The sequence below is a fragment of the Anas acuta genome, chromosome 7 (assembly GCF_963932015.1).
Source record: "Anas acuta chromosome 7, bAnaAcu1.1, whole genome shotgun sequence".
NCBI lineage: Eukaryota > Metazoa > Chordata > Aves > Anseriformes > Anatidae > Anas > Anas acuta.
In genome coordinates this window covers 4,575,155-4,591,752 of record NC_088985.1, presented here as the reverse complement: position 1 = coordinate 4,591,752, position 16,598 = coordinate 4,575,155, and the positions used below count along the sequence as shown (strand labels likewise).

Sequence of the window (16,598 nt, the reverse complement as noted above, 5' to 3'; positions counted from 1 at the left end):
CACCCCCTGAAAAGCAAATAAAACCCTTCAGAGACCCAGGACAAACCAGGAGCTGGGCTGGAAGACTCCACCAAGACAACTGCCCGGGTATGTGCAAGACATTCAAGCTCTCAGCCCCTCAAATCCACCTTCCCCCAGCTCCCTGGGGATGGCGACAACTCCCCGATCCTACCCGGAGCTCTTCCCCGCACGCCTCCCTCCCAAATGCCACGGAGAAGGTGGGGAGAGACTTGGCAGGCAGCGCCTGGGTATCCGAGGCACAAGCTTATCTGCCTCCCCGCCACAGCGCCGCAGCAAATTGCTTGTTGATAAATGAGGCTATTTAGGAGCGGGTGATGCCAGCGTTAGGGTTATTAATGACGCCGACGCGCGGAGACATTTGAGAGCGGCCCCATGTCCCATTGTCCTCGCTCGCATGAGTAATGGGGCACTTCAGCTGCGGGGCTTCAAACCCAGCTGGGGCTGTGCAACAACAGAAACCAAGTAGGACGGAGGGGAAATGGATGGGGGACGCTGGACCGACGACTCTCACGCATCGATAACACCAAGCTCTGGTTGGGCAGAGCTCCAGGCTTCAGCCGACGTCAGGTCTGGAGCATTCCCCTTTACCAAGCACCAAAAAACTCTTCCACTCACCCCAGGCAGCCACAGCACAACCCACAGCATCCCGTTCTCCCATCCTACCCCACAAACCCACCCAAATGACACGCCAAAGTCAAACCCCAGCTGCCCAAACCCAAGGAAGCAACACGTGGCAGGCCATAGAGCACGGCGAGGGTGATATTTGCTGAAACCTGGGAGGCTTGCACGGGGCCACGGCCTCCCTTCGCACGTCACAGATGCCTAAATGTGGCCAGGAGAGCAATGAGTGGGAAATAAAGAGGCTGTTTGGTGCAAGAGGAAACCTCGGAGCAGAGCTCTGCAGTCGCTGGCGGGAGCGCAAGGCAGAGCGCACAAGCACACAGCTGTAAATTTGTTTCCGAGTTAATATACCCACGAGTGTTTTTTCTTTTGCTATGAAGGCACACTCTTCTGCAAACAAACATCTGGAGATCGCCGCTACAGCTGGACAATTATCCCCAGCGAGTAGAGCATTCAATTAATTTAGCCTTTCTCATTTGCGAGTCATCTGCAAGTAGGCTGAGATTTGCGGGAATTTATTTGTTATTTGGATATACTCAGCGAATGGCTTATTAAAAACATATTTCAGGCAAAAGGATCTCTTGCTAAGTGCTCCTACGACTGCTGGCAACTGCCTGCTCGTGGCACGCACGCGGTCACCGCGGTCACAGGGGAGCGCCGCGCGTCGTGATGGAGAGCTCCGCGCCGCCAGAAACAGCTTCCCGGGGCTCTGCGGAAGCACCTGCACGAAAACACAGCCTCCTGCAAGTGCCGAGCACACGGCCTGCCTGAATTTCCCCCAAAAAACGCAGCACAACTTGCACAGAAGTGGTCACGAACAGACTGAGAGCAGAGGCGAACACCCAAATTATTGCGCAAAAACATCTCCCGGTAGCTCCCACAACATCCTGCGAGCATCCACGTGGCTCCTTTTTCCCTGTGCTTTGTCTCAGAGCTCCAGGGCACGCTTGCTACAGGAATTTCATCACAGCAGTGAGAGAAAACGGGTGAGAAAAAAGTACCAAAGGGCCCTTTCTGAGCTCGCTGTAATCCCTTGGGTGCGCAGCAAGCCCAGGCTCTTCCTGGCCCGTTTGCCACTGACACCATAGCCTGTGCAGCACGTGTGACATGCCTGAAAACAAATCATCCTAAAAGATCGAAATAATCCTAAAAGATCAAAACAATCCTAAAAGATCAGCTCCCCTTCGAAGGGGACTTTTGGCAGCCCAAAAAAAAGCTCACCTTTTGGTGAGCCAGGGCAGGGCTGCGCGGGGTGCTCCCCGCCTTGCCTGGTGGCCAGCATGGTCCGTGCTCCGAAAAAGCTCTGCTAGTCACATGGAAAACCCAAAATTTGTAAATCCAAACAGAAGACAAAGGCCTGTGCTAAATCCCAGCTGCTGGGCTGTTTGAAGGCGAGAAGAAAGCAATCGCTGAGGTTTCACAGGCTGTTCTAAAAGTGGAAATCCATGCAGAGAAGTGATCCAATAAGTCACAGTTCTGGGCTTTTTTTCTTTCCATTGCTCCAAGGAAAGACTTCCAAGGCTGCTCTTTCCCCTGAAGCCCTAAACGAGGGAGAAATAGGTACTGACCACCGAATTCAGCAGCTACTTGCACATGTCTGAGAGGAAAAGCCAAGCCCCAGCCACCTCTGCCCTGCCATCCGTGTCACATTGTTGGGTATTTCTACAGGCGTTGGTGCACCGGGGATGCTGCAGCACAAGGCACATCCCCCCAGGTGCTGCCCATCTCCATCACAAGATGTGCCTAAAAACCCCAAAGAAAAACCCCAACTAGTCTCAGGCCACCTAGCCAAGCACACTACAGGCACATACAGCACTTCATGCTGTGTGGTGAGCGTTTTCATCCCACCAGCAAGCAGTACACCTCTCTTCCTCCTTCCCACTAAAGGCCAACACTCCTCCAACTCCTCCTCCTGCTGCTTTTGGCTGCACTTTGCTCCAGCCCTCATCTCTGCGAGGACCCCGGCCTAGGCAGCTCCTAAAATTTGGGCTGCAATTACATCTGCCATTATTAAAGAGTGCTAATAAGCTTTATTAACCAGCAGCGAGTGAGAACGGAATAAGGAAAGGATTTTCCTAGGACCCAAAGTGCAAGAAATTCATAACTTGCTTAATACCTGTACCAATAAGAGATGCTCGTGCTGAGCCTATTTTAAAATCTACCTCTTTCCATAAAAAGGAGACACTTTCAGAATTATTCATGAAGACAGTTGTATAAAAAACAACTCACAGATAAATAAAACAATGCCACTGGTTGCAGCAGCGTCGTCCTGCAGGGGGTGGCAGCTGGCTGCAAGATCCTGGAGGGCATGGGGTGATTTGGGGTGTAATGGTGAGGCCAGGGAGCGAGAAGAGAGGGCACGGGGGATGAAACCCCAAAGCCCAGGGCACAGGGTTTGGGATCCCGCGGGTCTCACCGTACTCCAGACCTGAGCCCCTTCACCCCCAGCTTTCCAAAGCAAACCAGCTGAGTAAAGCCCTCGCGCAAAGCCCTTCCAGCTCCCTTGCACATGACATAATTTCGCTCTGCTCAGATTTTGGGATGCCCACGCGTGCTCCCAGCCCGGGGGGGTTCTCCCGTCTGTCCCTCATACCCTAGACCAGAAGCCTGCAGCCTCCCCCAGCCTCCCCCTGCGCAGCACCACCTCCCCGCCGTGCCTCGGGGATGACTGATGAGTTCGGCGCCTTGTTTTTGAGCAACTCACGTGGCTCGCCGGCACGCAGGATGACAGACCTTGGGAACCTGGGCATTAATACCGGAGATTTATAGGCAAATCTGTCACGGATGGGGAAGCTTTTTGCCCAAGAACTCTGCCTGAAGGTCGCTTTTCCTGGGCACCGAGTGCGGAGAAACTTTCTCAGCCACCTTGGCCCCCAGCAAAGGGCACGCAGGCGAGCAGGGGAGGGGTAGATGCCAGCAGGGACCCAGCTGCAGCCTCACACCTAGCAAAAAGTGGCTTTGGGAGCCCCTCCACCCCAAATCCTATATCCTCAGTGGGTTGGGCTTCGCATTTCTGCATGCACACACATTCACCCATCGTCTGACCCAGCATCGTGCGCCTCACCCCCTCGTGCTCAGCTAGGGAGAGGTTTGCACATAACGCCCAATCTCCCCAAGCTTTTCCTCTCTCTTTTCCTCTCTCACCAGGATCAGGGAGTTTGATGCATGAGGCTACATCCTCCTGTGCACAAATACCACCGAGGAGTTCACGGCTGCCAGCGCTCGCTTATATTTCACTGTCACCACCGCACTATTATTTCTGTCGGGTGACTGGTGCTGCAGCTCCAACAGGTGCTGTAGAAATTGGGGTAAACCTTGAAAATACAACTTCATCCTGCATGTTAGAGAAACCCCATGTATTTGTCATCCCAAGGCAGCCAAGTCATGCTGCGTAAGCTCTCTGCCATGGGCTTTCCCCCTAGGATTTCCCGGGTGTTCCTCTAGTACTGGTGATGTACTAGGGGGCTGGTCTGGCTGCTCAGAGCAGGGTCCAGCTGTGGAGCAATTAATTCATGTTCGTTACCCACAGCACACAGCCCTGTCACTGCAGCTACTGAGGCTGGGGGGAGCCATTTGCCTGCTTAATTTGTGCCAATATTTGGCCATACAACAAAGGCCCCATCAGGTAGCTTGGCCACCAGGATGACACCACCAAGGACCAGGCCACCTCCTGCTCCATTTCTTACTCTTCCTCCTTTTTAACTGGGTACCAATTTCGCAGAGCACCAGCTTTAACAAAATCCAAGATGCTCTCCTTGGGAACGTCACCAGGAGAGGCTCTTCTCCCCACATCACTTCTCCATGCGAGCTCCTAGGGCATGCCCAGGAGCCAAACCCCTTCCCCATGGCCTCAGCATCCTCCTGGTGGGAAAGCTGCCTCGGATGAGGCATCATACAGCTCTCATCTCCCCCTAAAGCATGCACCAGCCCGTCCCTTTGCTGGCACAATGGATCCGTCCAGACAAAGGAGACTTCTCAGGCTTAGTCAGGGCAACGCGAATAAATCCCATGAATCATTTATTCGGTTGATTTCGGCTGTCTCTGACTGTGCGGAAGCAGACCACAAGTTTCTCCAGCGTATTCTTATTTAAAACAATAATCTCTGTGGATAATTCATCGTCTCCAACTTGTTTAGGAAGCGGCAGATTATAAAACCCGAGCCACTTTGGAAGGACACAGTTGATGTTGTCCTGTTTAAAGGACTAACAGGAATAACTCCAGCTTATTTTTTGCCTTTTATTAGTACCATTTGGCAACGTTTGTGGCACTGGGCCCCTGAGCCACACTCGTCCAGCTCATCACAAACTCAGAGAGCCACCCCAAAAAGAAAAGGGCCTCTTCAAAGCACAGAGGAGCCGGATTTGCAGCCCCTGCTCCCAGCGCCTGACCCCCTCCTCTCCCTCGTTACGGATGAGGTAAATTAGCTGTGACACTCATTAGCTGCAGCTCCTAATTAGGGAAAATTAATATTGGTTTTGATAGAAGTGCTGGCTGAAGCTCTCCCAGGCAAAGGCACTCCTGACCTTGCCGTCCCGCTCAGCAGCCAGTTACCTGGCACCAAGCACTTCTTGTGGGGCCGGCGGGCTGCAGGGAGCAATTTGGGGAAAAGCCCTTGATTTTTCAGAGTTTGAATGGTAAAAGGGGCTGTCAACCTTTATCCAGGTTTTAGGACCACGATAATCTCTCTGGAGCAGCATCTGCCATCCCTGCCTGCCTGCAGCTCTTCCTCCTCCCTTTGGGGGAGGTGGTCCCAGACCCTCCTAACCCCGAAAAATTGCCCAGGCTTACTGGAGGGCTCACCTGCCACCAGCTCCGCTCCCAGTTCAAAACAATAATGCAATGCAAAGGCAACAAGTGTTGAAAAAAAGGAAACAAATAGGAGCAGCACCCCTTGACCTCATCCCTGCTCTCAGAGCCTGGGTCTCCAAAGGTGGCTCACCAACACAACAGAGCTAAACAGGAGCAAAACACTTGCTGCCAAAGTTACGCGTAAAAAAACACGGTATTATTCACACATTAATAACAATCAAGACGTCAGGCTGTCAGATAAGAAGTTAATCTCGTTCGGAGCCCAATTAAAGATGCCATTACCCGACCACCTGGGGCTGCTTCGGCTTTTACAGCGCGGTGGGTTTGGGGATAACAGGGGCAGGACAGGCAGGGAGAAGCCTCTCACCCAGCCAGCCCCTCGCAACCATTTGTGCCATTTTGCAACCAAAATCCACCCCGGAGCATCCCCCTCCTCTGTCCCTTGCTGCCCCCATTGTACAGATTTAGAGGATTCTGCAAATTTTTATGGTTTCTGCTGGAGCATCCTTCCCCAGTGCGACGATACCTGCCGGGGAACTTTATTTTTCGTGCTGTCGTGCATGCAAAGCCCTAATTTATGACTATTTCCACAACTCCACTGAAGCACTTGTGTAACGGCTGCTGTGCTCACCGCAACCCATCCCTCCCAGCCCCGGACCTGACGGGCCTGCAGACAGCATCCCTGCGGCTGCAACAGGTTTCTGTGCTTCCCCACGGGGAAAAGCATCATCTCTCGCCTAAACGTGCTCGATGTTGAATACAAACAGGCATCCTGGGCTGAAATGAGGGTACAGGGCACTTGCAAAAAGCTCGTACTTCCAGCTCCCTACCTTTCCATCCTGTCGAGCTGAGTTTTACGCTAACGTTTTAGTCTTTTACACCAAAATATCGTTTTATCTGGTAGGATGTGTTTAATTTGATGCGGTGGTCAGGTGGGAAAAGGAGCACTTCCCGAGCCAGGCTGCCTACCCGCAGTGCTGGTGGTTTTATATTCTTCTGCCATCTCTATTTCTTCCCCTCTGTTTCCCAAAATCATTAGTAACAAACATTAATCTCTGCCTGCGAGCACGCTCCTCGCTTCTCCCCTCACTCCGGATTGTTTGTTATTCTCCCTAGGACCCTCCGCATTTCTAAGCCTCTTCCCCCAGCCTGTTTTTAATTTAACCATTTAAAACTGAGCTGCAGAGTACGAAACGAAGCCACGCTGCTGTTAGCGTAAGGACACGGAGCTCTGTGGGATGAGCTCCCTCCTCGAGCCTAATATTCACTTAAAAAAATAAATTCCTCCGTGCTCAGGTAGAAAAGGAGGAACCCAGGACTGCGTCGCCCCCTGAATCGGACAACCTGCACGATGCAACGTGGGAGGCTCACCCGAGCAGGAACTTGACAAATCAATGCAGATGAATGGAATAAAATTGAGTTACTAACCATTAAATGTCAAGTGTTTGAAATCTTTCCCCCTTGCGTAAAGGGCAATACTAATAAATCTTTAAGAGAGGGAACGCGGCGCGCATTCACTCCTTTGACCACCGCTGCAAATTGAGCAGATGTTTTCATTGAATCGTCCAACAATGCCGTCTCGATCTTTTTTTTTCCCCCGAGTGGTTACAGTTAATTCAAAAGCCATCAGCGCGCGGGAGCGCTTTGACAGGAGGAACCAATTTATTAACTCCCGCTGCCAATCAAGCGCATTAATCCAGGCGGCGCGGAGAGGTGCATTAGCACCAGGCTGCGATAACGTGCTTTAAAAACCACAACGTCAAGGTGACCACCCCAAAAATCCTGCACATCCCCCAAAAATCAGCAAAAGGCGACAAAAGCAAGACAAACCCATCACTGACACAGCCAACGAAGCCCAGGTGGCACTAGGGAGGCTGTAACAACACACGTGTTGGCACGAGCCGCTTTACACAAATAGGATTTTGCCCTGAGAAGGGTTAAATATCCCTAATAACGCCCCCCAGGCTGGGGGCAGCTTTCTGCACAGACGCTTCCCAACAGCGAGGCTTTCATCCCGCAATCTCAGCGCACGGCACGCGCATGTGCTCCACAACGGCTCGCTTCTACCTGCTTATTTTTATTTTTTTTTCCTCTGGAATGAGGACTAGCTAGCTGAATTTTCACATGTTAATTGCTTCAAACGATTTTGAGGCAGGTGGATTCGCCCATTTGTTTTTACAGAACCGACCACCAGGAAGCAGCAATAGGAATGCAAAGGTGATGGGGAATCGCTTGAATACTTTTATTTAAAAAAAAAATAAAGTACTATTTCCATGGTGACCAGGCATGGGAAGTTTAATTAAAAAGGTTAATTTTTCACTAGTCTAGAAGCCTAAAACTGCTGCAAAAAGAGCAACTGTGGCTCTTGTGGAGTACCTTTCTCAGCAGCACGGGCACCCCTGGGAAGCGCCTCGAGCTGTTTCCCACCTTGCCTGGCTGGCTCAGGAGCTGGATGCTGCCTCCGTGCTATTTCATTGACAAACTCACGATGGTGCAAAGTGCTGGATGCCAGCCCATCTCCGAGCCGTCCCTTCCCAGCAGCTGCCGCTTCGCTGCAGCGCCAGGCTGGGAGCAGCCTTTTCTTTTTAAAACTCGCACAGCCCAAATATACCGAGCTCCCAATCTGGCATGCGTAGGCCTGGTTATTGCTCCTTCTCATCATAGCTTTTTCTTTCCTCTTTTTGAGTTTTTATTTGGTTGTTGTTCTAAAAAGCCCTGCTGATAGGCTCCGAGGGAAAAAACAGCTCACTTTCCCCAAAACTCCTCACCAAAAATAACCGTTTTCTGGGCAGGTATGCATTGCCCTATAGCAGCGGGCTCCAGGTGGCCCTTAGGACATCCTGACCTCCAAGAGAGCTAAGTAACCTCTTGATCTGAACACACACATGCATCCACACTTATTCTGTACAGCTCCTTATATTTTTTCAGCTCTCCTGTGCCACAGGACGTACTGAAGCCTTGGAGGGCCAGGACCGAGGTGGTGGGGCTCAGCGTGCCAAATGCACACGAGAGCAAAGCACTGAAAGGAGAAAAGGAGCTGCAGCCTCCCTATTGCTGCTCTAAAAGTACAACAGCCAGCACACTGAGATTTAACTGCTCAGCTGTGTCTACGGAGGAAAACTGAGGGTATTTACCAAAATCCTTCCTTTTACACAGGGTGCAGAGTCACAAGGAGGTGGCACCTGCATGGCGCTTCCTTGGGTTGACCTCTTTGCCCATGCCTTGTGTCTCCTCACTTTCTCCTCCTGTTCTCCAGGTTTGGTGGAAAAAAGCGACCTGCTGGCTGGACGTGATGATCTGGGAGGTCTTTTTGGATCCAGACTACTCAGTGTTTCTGCCCTACCTTCTCCCCCTCCGTCACCCGTACCTTGCTCACCCAGCAAGAAGCCAGCCCACGAACGAAGCCCCTACAGCCAGCCCGGTGCAGATACCTTGGATTCAAGCCACCAAAGTCACCTCATACATAAAAATGAACTCAGGCCTCATTACCATAAGCACACATCTTTCTGTTTCTGTTAAAAGGGGCTCGCCACCACGCAGGAGCTCGCAGGCGAACGTGAGGGGTGGCGAGATCAGAGCTGCAAGCAGTTTGATGAAGTTACCTAAAGCAAGGTTAACGAGCCCACGCTGCAAACATACTTTGCCTTCTCTCCCTCTTCCCCATTTTAAACGTAAGCATTAATTAGCAAAGCAAATATGAAGATTTAAGTGATTGATGAAGTGATTAATTTAATGAAGGGGCTTTTTTTTTTTTTTTCCTTAAGGTTCCTGGTGTTGGGAATAACTAATTCCAGAGCCGAAAGTTTTCATTTCTGGTACCGTATTTGCTAAAGCTCAGCAAATGGTTTCGTGGATGGGCCTTCTCACAACAAACAGCAGCAGAAGGGCTCGTTAGGAGAAGAGAAATCCCTTTTAATCAGGCTTTGTGAAATATTCCTCAAATATTTGTTGCTCGTTAGGGTCGTTACAAGCCCGGCCCTTCGCAGAGCACTTATCGGCTCTGACCTAAGAAGATTGCAAATCCAATTTTAGCCAGTAAATAGTCAGCAGAGGGTAATATTGCTTTCAATTAATACTGGCGCTGAAGGTGATGTTCTTACAGCTCGCGTTTCCAAAGGAGAACAGTCACTCGCAGCCGTGCCCGTAATGAACCTCGCGAAAACAGACTTTGCATTCAAAAAAATACCTCAATCTCCCTCACAGCCAGAGGCCAGCGTATTCATCTCGAATTATCCCTTTGGAAAAGGCCAAATCACTTCTGCGCGCTGCACACGGGCAGGCACGCGCTCCCCCGCGGGGCTGATGGTGGGCACCGGGGGCTGCTCCCAGCAAGTGCCAACCCCGCACAGCTCTGCCTGGAGATCCCAAGGGCATCACCCACCCACCCTACCTTGGACCCCCCCGCTGGATTTATCCCCAGACCTCCAGCTAAAAGCAGCCGGCAGAAAGCACATTGGGGAGCCGAGGGTCTGCCTGCGCTTGCCAAGCCCCTTTTTCTTAGGGGATAACAGCAACGACACAACCCCATGGTGTTTCTTACCTTTCTGTAAGCTTCGCCCCCATGTTGGTAGCACAGTGTGCAGGATGGGATGTTTGCCACATGGTCCCCAAACCGTGCAGCCAGCCAAAAAACATCCCCCACCGTGCCCTACCCCCTTGTGCTGTGCGCTCAGCCCCCACCTGGGGGTTACTGACGAGCAGCAGCAGGTTTTTACCATCAACTCAAGCTGATTTGAGCAAAAAGATGGCCCCAGCCCTATTTCTCCACCCTATATACCCTGCCCCCCAGCAGGGGCTGTTGTAGTTGAGCTGGGGGAGGGTCCTGGGGCTGCTGGGCTCTTATCTTCCTCCCACCTGCACCTTCCCTCCTTGCCTTTTGGGGAGGTTGCTGGCTTTTCTTTGGAGCATTTGTGCAGCCCTTTCAGCACTTAAGGCAACAGAAAAGCAATGCAAAAATAACAATAAAATAAAATAAATATTTATATATATATATAAGCAGGGATCGTTTTCCTGCTAGCTCAGCTGGGGCTGCAAAGGAGAGCTGCAAGGCATGGCCAGAGCTGAACACCGCTCTGGAAGGAGCACAGCTGAAGGGAAGGCAGGTGGCATCCTCAGCGAGACCGTGCATGGGTCCCCTTCCCCAAAATGCCACCCTTTTTCATCAAACAGCCCTACCTTGGTGTGCTCCTGCTCTGCCAGCTTCGCTCTAACCCCCCCCAAAAGCTGCCACAAGGCTTTGGAGCTGTGGCACACCTCCTGCGCTCCCAATTAGCGCCTCGTTAAGGCATGCCCACAAGCCTGCACGGCTTTTAACCCCACAGTGCATGCACACGAAGTGAATTTTCTCTTTTTTATCATTGGCAGCTGGTAGCTGAGCAGGAGGGGCACGACAGCACACCCCATGCAACCTCCCCAAAAGCCACATGCCCTGCTCGTGGCTCCATCCCACGGGGCTCAGAGGCACTTTACGCAGTCAGGATGTCAAAACCAGAGCACCACAGCTCCTGTCCTTCCAGCTCTGCACCAGGGAAGTGCCACCACGTCCCCAGCAGATGCCTCCAGCTGCGGGATCAAAGCAGCAGGCAGGGCTTAGATAACCCTATCTCCAGCAGCAGCTTGAGTGGCCCGGCACCCCCGGGGACCTCACCCGGGTGCCAAAGCATCTGCCTGCTCAGGACCTGCGCTGAAAGGATGCCACGAAAGGGATGATTGCCTTGGAAACTGCAGCCAAGTGCAACGGGGAATCCAGGCAGTCAGAGGGATGCATCTATCGGAGGGACACGTCGCCTCCGAGCCACGCTCACCACCGGGCCACCCCGCTTGCCGGACAGCAAATCCCTCTTCCTAGCCCCTTGGAAAGCAGCCCTCGGTCCTAAAAGGCTCCGAGTGTCCACCACGGCTCCTTTTGATGAGCTTGCTGGAGAAACATCCGCATGCTTCAGAGCCCAGTGTGGATTTTCTCAGAAAACCAGCTTTTCTCCCCAATTCCCTTTGAGAGGACGGAACAGCGTGCTCAGTGCTGCCTGCCCTGGGCAGGCTCCAGCTCTCAGAAGTCAGGGCCTGGGTTGTTCCCTGCAGAAATTCAGGCCACACCGTCACAATCCTCCTGGCCAAAGCTGTCCTTCCTGGCCCCACTGACATTCCTGCAGTGGCACTGCAAGTTCCCAAATGAGACGGATTTTTTTCCCCCCGAGCATCCCCACCCTGTTCCCAAAGCAGGAGCTATTGGCAGTGCTTTTACCAGCTCAGCAGAAGTTCCAGGCAGCAAATGGGGACAGAGGCAAGCTGTAATACCTCCCGTCAGTCACCTGCTCGGAAAGCACAGCACTTTCCCCCGGGAGAGGCAGCGGGGCCGGGAGCAGAGCACACGTCCTCAGCCCAGGAGAGGATGCAGCCGGCTTTGGGGCTGAGCATCCCCCCAGGTGCTGGAAGCCTCCTGCTAATAATGCTCAGAGGAGAGGATCCCAGCAAGCTGGAGGGGCCAAGAGCTGAGAGCCCCAGCTGCAAGCGCTCTCCTGCCCAGAAATAACTTGAAATAAAACAGCAGCAGCCCAGGCTGGAGCCCCGGGGGAGCCCAGCCTTCCTCCTGCTGGGCATCCCACGTGCCCTGAGCACCTCCCCTGGCATCTCCCCATGCTCACGTTGCCTGGGAATGGCCAAAATCCCAGTAGGTTTCCATTCCATCCCGCATCACTCGACCCCAGCAAGACCTACAGAAGATGCAGGTCCTTCAGGTTCACTCCCCTCTCCTAGTTTGAGACCAGGTTGTCCCCGTGATGCTTCAAAGAGTGGGATTGTACTCATCCAAATGGCCTTTGTCACACAGTTTGCCAGGTGCTGAGGCATGAAAGCTTTCACAGAAACTCAGGTGAATCCAAGAGGGGTGGTCGTGAGGCTGCTTACAGACCCAATATCTTCATTTAATGAATCCTGTCCTGCATATAGCAAACCCATTTTCTGGGTAATTAGACCCCCAGTTGCTGCATTTCACTAATATTTAGGAGGGTGGGACCCCAAGCAGAAGGAGCTGAGCCCCCACAGCTTTGTTTCTGCCACTGCCCATGGGGAAAAAAAAGCCCCAGGGAAGGTTTGCCCCGCTGATCCCCACCTCCTGAGGAACCCCTTCCTACATAACACCACCTCCTCGTGATGCTGACGAAGAGCATCCCCTCTCCAGACCTCCGGCACTCCACCGGCGTCGATATCCACGCTGCTCTCCATTACCCACCTCTAAAAGGTGTGGGATTAAACGAAATGGCCCTTGGAATGATTTTGCTTAAGGCAGTCAGTAGCACAATAAAGACAGACAGTGCCTCTCCTGGAAGCTCGCGCTCTCAGGGCTGTTAACCAGCTATTACTTTGGGTGGAAAACACCTCGATTTGGCTACCCACAGCTGGCGCGGGCTCTCCAGGTGCCCCTTTTCCTTTGACGCATTGATCCAAATAGCAGAGGAGAGTCAAAAAAAAAAAAAAGCAGCAAACCTCTCCCTTTATCCCCACATTCCCATCATCCGTGATGTCCCCAGCATCCATGCAGCACATTTGTGCCCTTACCACCCTTCATCACCCTTCCTCCTCCTCCTCCTCCCCGTTCAGTGTCTCTCGCCCTCTTCCCGCTCACGTTCCGGCTTCCCCCCGCTCCCCCTCCGCCTGTGTGTGTGTTTCATTACTTCTGGGTGAACTAGCTGACTAGAGGGTCAGTCCACCTGAAAATTGCTCTCCCCGGACCTAAATGAAACAGATGGGCATTGATGATGTTTTCAGAGGAATTAATCAGCCCGGGCTGGCGGCAGCGCCAGCAGCTCCGTAGTCCCCATCTCGCCTAATGAATTCCGAGCTCTCCGTCTTAATAGCTCCTGACAAGACTAATTTACTCCTGTAAGTGATTAGAGGGGGAATGATCTCTTAATTGTTGCTTAAGATTCCTCTAGGCATCGCACGCAGCGTGTGGGGATGCTCGGTTGGTGCTAGGTGTGCCTGAGCCCGGCCACGGAGAGCAAGGAGAGGGCTGGAGGGAGGCACCCGGAGCTGGCTCAGCACCCAGGGGCCTCACTCTGCACGGGGATGGCTGAGCCCTCCCTCCTGCCAGTGACACCAGCACCCGGTGCACCAAGCACTGGGGATGCTGCAGGAGGGTACCAGGACCTGAAGGAGAGCTTCAGACCTTGCTCGGCGCACTGCAATCACTTTAAATTATTTTTTTCTGTAATTCCACTTCTAAAACTTCAAGAATCCACATTATTTCTCCAATAAAGGTGCCACGCACGGTTCTGCTACTCGCACACCAGCTGGGACACGAGAAAGGTGCTGCCAGATGATGCCTTTCCAGAGTTAACACGCCTAACTCTGACAGCATCGACCAGCAGCAGGGAAAACCAACACCAGCAGCAGCGAAAAAGAAAAACACAAATGTTGTTTGTCAACAGTTTCAAGGCTGACATTTCCCTCCGGTGCATCTGGGAACCAAATCCCAGAGCGCCAATATTCTTAAGAGAGAATTTCATTTCTGTACAGCGTCATACAAAGTTTTAGGGAAAAAAATAAAATCAAGCCCCAAACTAATTCCAGGAACGATTTTATTCACACAATATCTCAACGGAGAAGTAGACTGTCAGAAACCTTTCCCCATTTTCCACCAAAATAGAAGTTCAGTCCAATTCCCATAAGGTATTTCAAGCTCAAGTACTTCGAGAGCTGTGTGCTTGGTCAGGAAGCGTTTCCATTAAGCTGTTTCCAGCTCGCTCTCCCTCCTACATCTGCACAGCTGCTTTCTTCCCAGGGACTTCCTCTGGGGCAAATTCAGCACTAAGTGTATTTGCTGAGGATGCTGGCAATCGGGGGCAGAGAGCGCACTGGGGGAAGGAAAGGAGCCAGGTAGGAAGTGACCGCTATGGGGTGGCTGTAGAGGGGCTTGAGAAATAACACGGGCAGGGGGAAAAAATAAAATTAAAAATAAAATCAGAAAACATTCCCACTGCATTCCTTCCTGTCTTTACATTGCTCGTAGCTTGCTTCCTGCAGTAACATGAGTAAAAGTCACCCGGGCAGGAGCTCTGAGTGGTGTTTGGCATTGCAAATAAACCTGAGCATCACTGCTGCTCCAACAGACCTTTCCCTCAAGATGCTCCTCACACGGACCTCAGCAGCCAGGAGCATCTCCCCAAAACCAGGCAGAAAGACTCCAGGCCCTGCCTGGTGTCGCTCAGACACCACCCCAAACCCTGCAAAAGCTGCGATTGAGGGGAAGCTCGGGACAAGACAAAAACCTCTCGGCGTTGCTGGATGCGATGGTTGAGCTGAACGAGCATTAGAGGAGACTCCTCCAGCCCCCGAGAGCGCTGGTGACAATCTGGGCACAGCACGAGCAGTCTGCTGAGGCTGCCACGCAACTGCACGGCCAGAGAAAGCAGGAGGTGGAGGTGGAAGCACAGGAGAAGGGGCCTCCATCACCTCCTGGCCGCCCTCCGCTGCTGCTCACCAGGGCTCACAATCGATTCCTCCAGCATTAAAAGCCAGTCATGAGCCCTGATTGAAGAGCACAAGTTTAATGGACTGAGAGCCTGGAAAGAGGCCGAGAACGACCAGGTCGATTTCTGCATTTACTACAAACCAATCACCAGCTAAATAAAGAAATAAAAATAAGCTACACCTGTCAATCAGAAGAAAACCAAGATTTATTATTATTTTTTTTTTTTTGCATCCAAGGGCACCAACACACGCCTGGACGTGCACCACGACCCTGCACACACTCCCAGGTCCCTGGCAGTGTTTTCCAGCAACTCCATGCTCGGGTATTTGCAGAAGGGAAGGGAAAACAAGTGCTGGGAGCAGGGCAGCATCTCAGCACCAGCCTGAGCACATGGAGAATGGACCCAAGCAGGGGGCACTGATCTGTCCCTGGTGGTCACCACCTGCTTCAGGGACACCATGAGCTGTCCCAAAGGGACAAATGCACTAGGGCTGTCTTCCCTCCCCTCCAAAAGCTCTCCCAGCACGCTCAATTGTGACCTGTTTCTGGAGATCCTGCCCCCATCCCTGTGCCCTGGGCGCATCAGGAGCCTGCTGCCACCCAGGACCGAGCTGCAGCAGCAGTGTAACAGCCCCAGGCCGACTGGGAAGACACCAAAACACCTCTCCCCACAGCACGTGGGGTAATCAACCAAGCAACTAACAGCCAGAAAAGGAAGAAATCAGCTTAATCTTCCCACCTGCAGAGCATTTCGAAAGACACTGCTCTGAGCCTGGAGAAGACCAAACCAAAAGCTCTCCATTGGCAGGCATGCGCCCTCCTCCCATCCCACCTGGGCAGCCAGAAAGGACAAGCCACAACTTCAGCCACAAGTCTGAATACACGGGCCAAAAAAGCCCCCAAATGATCAGGTTGAATTGCTATTTTTTTTATTATTATTTATTTTTCAAAGCCTTGCCCAGCGTGGGGTTGGCAGGCCCATCCCGCCGGCGCACAGCACTTACCCACAGGGGTGTCCTCGTTGATCAGCAGGTAGGTGTCGAAGAAGTAGTTTATGAAGTAGGGCAGCCGGTTGCCCCAGCCTGGGAAGAGGACAAAAATTGGATTTTTTTTTTTAGTGGCCTCACAAGGGCAGGAGAAAATCAGGGAAGAGAGGGGGATCAGACACCGCTGGCTGCAGGGATGGTGAGGGGTGCCCCCAAACCAACCCCAAAGGAGAAGGGCAGAAGGGCAGGGATGGCTCCTACAGAAGCCACCACCTTTCTTTTTTCAGCATTTTCCTTGGCAGGGTGGAGGCAGAGGGGGACCGGGAGCATCAATTATTGTTTTAGCGCGTGATTAATACCTTGCTTTGCTCCCACGGCTGAGAGCCTTTCGCCTTGTCAGCCATCCCTGCGAAGCCTCGTGTGTCTCCCTCCCTCCTCCCGTGGCACAATCGCCTTTCCCTCTAATTGCCTCCTTTCACCTCTAATAACCGGGCTCGCTTATTTCTGCTCCCTTTTTCAGGCAGCTGGAGGAGCAGGAGCGCAGCCCCCATGCCACCGCCTCGTTAGGGACACGTAGAAAGGGGCAAGAGGAGGTTTCAGCCCAAATATCCCATGCCTGGTTGGGTTGTTTGGAGCTAACGATGGCATCTCAGGAGGCTTTGGAGCTTGCTTGGACCTGCTGGCCATCACAG

The 16,598-nt window shown here is 52.5% G+C and overlaps 1 protein-coding gene across 9 annotated transcripts in view; it reads right to left on the bottom strand.

Annotated features, from left to right (window-relative positions):
• The window catches only part of CDH23 (cadherin related 23), a 125,324-nt gene that overhangs the window by 99,747 nt on the left and 8,979 nt on the right, over nt 1-16,598 (bottom strand). For 4 of the 9 annotated variants that reach the window (XM_068689168.1, XM_068689164.1, XM_068689167.1 and 1 more), the window contains exon 1: nt 9,992-10,184. In XM_068689168.1, the coding sequence (XP_068545269.1) occupies nt 9,992-10,169 (178 nt within the window). In that variant the 5' untranslated portion in view covers nt 10,170-10,184. Of the gene's footprint in view, nt 1-9,991; nt 10,232-15,924; nt 16,003-16,598 lie in introns of those variants that run through there. The other 5 variants (XM_068689166.1, XM_068689173.1, XM_068689165.1 and 2 more) reach the window with 3 other exon arrangements.